We start from the raw sequence: 5,174 nt of genomic DNA on the forward strand, positions 1-5,174 counted from the left end.
GTGAGTCAAATTGACTCAATGGCTGTGAGTTCTTGTGTTTTCATCCCTCAGTATAGCTTTATCACCCTGTTTAGGTAAATCACTATTCATTACTTATATGGTTATGACAGTAGAGATTTGTAGCTGAGCCAATTAGCATACTATAATTACATTTCTTTTAATGAGCCATTGCCTCTTCTTTTTATGCAAACTTTCTTAAGTATCTAGCATTCTAAATATAAGTAATTTGTCCCAAATTCTCCTCTCAGTACATTCAGACACATCAGGTATTCTATCACTTTTTCAAAGTAGAGACAGCTCTCCAAGAAGCCATCCTCCTCCTTCACTCTGGGCTGGTTGCTCTCAGAGCCTACTGCACAGCTCTTGCCCTGGGATAATTTGAACTTTTCCACCTCCTCTTGTTTTTCTGAAAGATTTCCATCTTCTAACTCTTCTTTTGAATTTCTAAATTTCTGTTACAATGTTTCAAACTTAATAGAAAAATTTATCACTCTAGACCTTTAAAAAACAGCATTGTTTCTTTTGGTGGATGCAATATGTTTTTCTTATTTCTTTGAGGATATATATATATTTTTAATGTTTTATATTGTTTCTTGAATTGTCTGTGTTCAGTTTGTTTTTTAAGTCTTTCTCTCTTTGGTGATAGTAATTTTTCTTAAATGTCTACAGATCCATTCACATGTTAAGAGTGAGGCATTTGAAAGCTGACTGGAAGCCCTGTGTACATGAGCAGGGCTTATACTTAGTGGGACACACTATTTTTCAGACTTGTGGTGGTTTGTGAAGTCACTTTAACCAGTTCCAACCAACACCTAACCCTCCCACTCCCAAATAACAATCGAATAAAAAATGTATTGATATTTCTAGAAAGAATTATTTTGTGAAACTTTGGATTCATACATACTCACACACATACAACGTTACATACTGAGTCAATCCCATAAAATGGGAATTTCTTATTGTGGGGTTTTTTCAAAGAACTTTTAAAAAAGATACCATGTAGGGTATTCAAGGAGACCTCCCAACTGTCGGGACTGGTAGAGGTCTTTTCTCTTGAAAGGGAAGGGAAGTTTCTTTGGAGAAAAGTTTTCTAAACTTCTGGCTGCTGGTCTGGCCACAAGTGTTCATTCATTTACTCAAGGATTTACTGAGTTCCTACTATGTGTGCAAGCACTATTTTAGGTATGAGGCTACATCAGTGAATAAAAGGGACAAAACTCCCTGCCCTCCTGAAACTAACATTCTACTGGGTCAGACAGACAATAACTAAATCTAAGAAGTAAGGTATTCAGTATCTAGATATTGTGCGATAGTAACAAAGGGAAGGCTGAATATATGATACAGAGGCTGGTAGAAGGAAAGGTATGGTAGCAGTGGTGGATGCTGTTTCTGATTACTTTGGTTTTCTCAAGGTCATCTGAGAGTGAAAATGGGGAAGAGGGTACTGGAAGCTTGAGCAGAAAGACAAAGTGTCAAATAATCTAGGACAGCTCAGCAAACAACAGCCTGCAGCAAAATCCTGTTTTTGTATAGTCTGCAAGCCATGGTTAGCCTTTACATACATTTGTTTTTGATCTTCTGTTACTTAATTTTTGTACTTTTAGGTTTTTTTTTTTTTGTTTTTTGTTTTTTAGCATTTACATTTTTAAATGGTTGGAAAAAACCTCCAGATAATATACCATGATATGTAAAAATTACATCTAATTCAAATGTCATTTATATATCGCATATGGCTGCTTTCACGCTACAATGGCTATGTGGAGTAGGTGTGACAGAGACCTTATGACCCGTAAAGCCTAAAGCATTTATTATCTCACCCTTTACAGAAAAAGTGTGCCAACCCCTGATCTAGGAGAATGGAAAGGTGAATGCCTAGGGAACTATGATTGCCAGGCAGCATAAGGGACCTGAGCGTTATGTACATGACTTTAAAGTGAGACCAGTCACCACGGTTGCTCCTCAGGTACAGGCAGATTAAAGAGCTAGCTTGAACTAAAGTGGTTTTGTTAAGTACTTGACAGAAGAGGGTAAAGTGAGTAAAATTATAAGCAAGTGAATGATTATGATTGACTCTGGAATTTAAGTTGGTTAAGAAGGACCCCTGGTGGTGCAATGGTTAAACATTTAGATGCTGACTGAAAGGTCAGAGGTTCTAACCCACCAGCTGGTGATCTGCTCCTGTAAAGATTACAGCCTCAGAAACCCTATGGGGCAGTTCTACTCTCTCCTATACTATTGCTGTAAGTTGGAATTGACTTGACAGCACACAGGAAGGGGGGAGAGGAACTCAGCAAAGTGAGGGACAATGAAAAGGGAGTAGTCAAAGTATTGTTGGCAGTCACATTACTAGGAAACAGCTGGAAAGATAGAAAGTGGTGGTCAGGCAGTGTGATACATTAACCTGAGATTATGGATGGGTTAGTTTTTAGTAATAAATGACAAGATCTAAGGTATGACCACTGAAGTGAGAATGGTCAAGGTTAACATTGTAGAAAACTGATATTCAAGAAACCAATGTATCAGGGCATTGGAAGGGTCATCTATGTATGTAAACTAAATGGAAAGAATCAAGTCAGTAGTAGTGTTAGGGAGAGTGAAGAGAGCAAGGAGCTGAAATTACTGATAAATGAAGGGAATCACCCAAGGGTCTATAGATAACAGCAACAATGAAGGGAAGTAGGGGATATAATGTGATGGCATGAGACTCAAAGCTGGGGAATTTTAAAGGAAGATGAAGTGAGAAAGGTCTGAAAGCAGAAATGAGCAACAAGGAGAACAACTACTCAACCTCTAGAACCAATAATGGAGATTACGGGGGGGAGGGGGGGGAGAGAAAAAAAAAACCCACCTTGACAGGGTTACAGTAGAAGCAGTGTCCTTGAAAACAGTCAAGTTTCAAGGTTCTTGGACTCAGGTCAGGGAAAGAGGTCAACTAGCTGATCTTCCAAATGCTGAACCTTAAATCCTCATTTTCAGAAGTATGCCTCTCAGTTGTTCCTGGTGGTTCAAACTAGTTCAGTTTCTTCAGAGGATGAATGAATGAATGAATGGTGAGGATATGGGGTCTAACTTATTTTATGTCTTTAATTATCTTGTTTCAGCCTTCTATCCCTACCTCTTACTTTCCAAGATAACTGATGCCTCCAAATCCTGAGCCCTTCTTGGGTTTTGTGGAACTAATTAGCTTGCTTATTGCTAGTGATTTGCCCCACTCCTGTACAGATTTCTGCTTTCTCTGACATATCAGCTGTTGCTTGTCTCTTCCTCTCCAAATATATGTATCTATATTTAACATTGCTTGGATGCTAATATCTCTTCTCCCATTTTCTTTGTCCTCATGGATTTATGTCACTAACATTCCTTTTATTGTCGTTTTAGTGGGTTTTCACAAGGGAACTGTTTGCAGCCCATCTTTTTCTTTTGTTGTTGTTCTTGTGGTTCAGAATACACACAGCACAGCATATACCAATTCAACAATTTCTACACGAACAGTTCAGTGACAATTACATTCTTCAAGTTGTGCAACTCTTCTCACCCTCCTTTACCGACTCGTCCCTCCTCCATTAGCATAAACTCACTGTTCCCTAAGGTTTCTATCTAATCTTTTGAGTTGCTGTTGTCAATTTGATCCCATATAGTTCTTAAAAGAGCATAATGCTCAAGGCATACATCATTTACTAGTTAAGCTGAACTACTGTTTGGTTTTAAGGAGACTTTAGGGAATATTTTTGGTTTAAAGATTATTTTAGGGCAATAGTTTCAGGGATTCAGTCTACCATTTTCAACAACAAATTGTTAGTGATAGTTTTGTTGAGGGATCAGTTATGTCTGACTGGCTTTTTCTCCCAAGGATGCTCTCAATGCCTCAGACACATAGGTTACTATCTGGCTCACCTTCTAGGCTCCTGGAATACAGAGATGGACCTGAATCCAGGGGTGGCTGCAACTTAAGCTGCCGATGCTGGATTCCTACCCCATTTTTTCTTCCCTCTAGTTGTCACTCTTCAATTCCTGCCCATTTCTCTACCTCTTACCTGTTTATAAGGAGCTCTGGTAGGGCAGTGGTTAAAGCATTTGGCTGTGCAGTGTAGTAAATTGCTTAGTGTTACTTTTCTACCCATAAGTCATTGTAAACTCAGTGGTGGAATGAGCAACTGAGGAGCTCCCGATTGTAAATGTTATCCACCTGGGTTGTTTCTGTTGGGAGTGGCACCATGTTATGGGAGGCTCACTCTCAGGTGCTTAGAATTCTGTTGTTATGATTGGTTGGTTTGACCACTCTGCTGGGCTCAAAAGGAGGCTACCTAGAGGCAGAACTCTGACTGCTGGCTGGGGAAGGATGCGCTCCTGTGAGAGACGTGCTGCTGCAAGAGACATGTGCAGCTGGAAGAGACACGCGCTGCTGGGAAAGAGACTCAAGAGACACGCATTGCTGAGTGAGACACCGAGGGGCATGCACTGTTGGGAGAGATGGTGGGCTGGGAGAGAGACTCAGCATTTTTCCTGAACTTGAATTGTAACCTGGTGCTTCCCTAATAAACCTCATAATCTGTGAGTTCTGTGTGGCCACTGCAGTGAATTATCGAACCCAGGAGAGAAGTGGTGGTGCTTTGGGAGGAACAGTTGGTGAAAGGGCTGGAGGGAGGCAGCATGTCTGGCCTTGCAGTAATAGGCCTTGGGCTATTGATGGTGATTCTGTCTTCCTCTTGTGGGATTAGAGGAGGTCAGAAGATGTGGCCTCCTTGCCCATTTTGCAGGCTGCTAACAAAAAGGTCAGTGGCTTGAACCCACCAACTGCTCTGTGGGAGAAAGATGATGCAGTATGCTTTTGTAAAGATATACTACCTTGGAAACTTTATGAGGTAGTTCTACTCTGTCCTATAGAGTCGCTATAGTTGGAATCAACTTGATGGCAGTGGCAGTGGGTTTCCTGCTATATTAAACCTTACCATCTCTGACATCTCACTCTCCATGGGGTATTCACAGCTGGATCCTCCGCTCTTGCTCTCATTCCTCAGACCTCAGAACAGGCCTCCTTCACAAACCCCTGTGGTTTAACTGGTCTTTATGAAAGTGGTTCACTTTAATATACTTCCTATTCCCCAGTTGGGAGCTCTGGTAGCATAGTGGCTAAGACATTTGCCTGCTAACCAGACGGCTGGCGGTTCAAACCC

General features: G+C 40.8%; 1 protein-coding gene across 1 annotated transcript in view; it reads right to left on the minus strand.

Moving 5' to 3' along the window:
• Window positions 1-203: 203 nt before the first annotated feature.
• The window catches only part of NRIP3 (nuclear receptor interacting protein 3), a 40,515-nt gene continuing 35,544 nt past the window's right edge, over window positions 204-5,174 (minus strand). The window contains exon 9 of the mRNA XM_042782762.1: window positions 204-452. Coding sequence (XP_042638696.1) covers window positions 204-452 — 249 coding nt within the window. The remainder of the gene's footprint in view (window positions 453-5,174) is intronic.

Source organism: Orycteropus afer, unplaced genomic scaffold (assembly GCF_000298275.1).
Source record: "Orycteropus afer afer isolate SDZICR_OR568_19922 unplaced genomic scaffold, OryAfe1.0 scaffold00014, whole genome shotgun sequence".
Classification (NCBI taxonomy): domain Eukaryota; kingdom Metazoa; phylum Chordata; class Mammalia; order Tubulidentata; family Orycteropodidae; genus Orycteropus; species Orycteropus afer.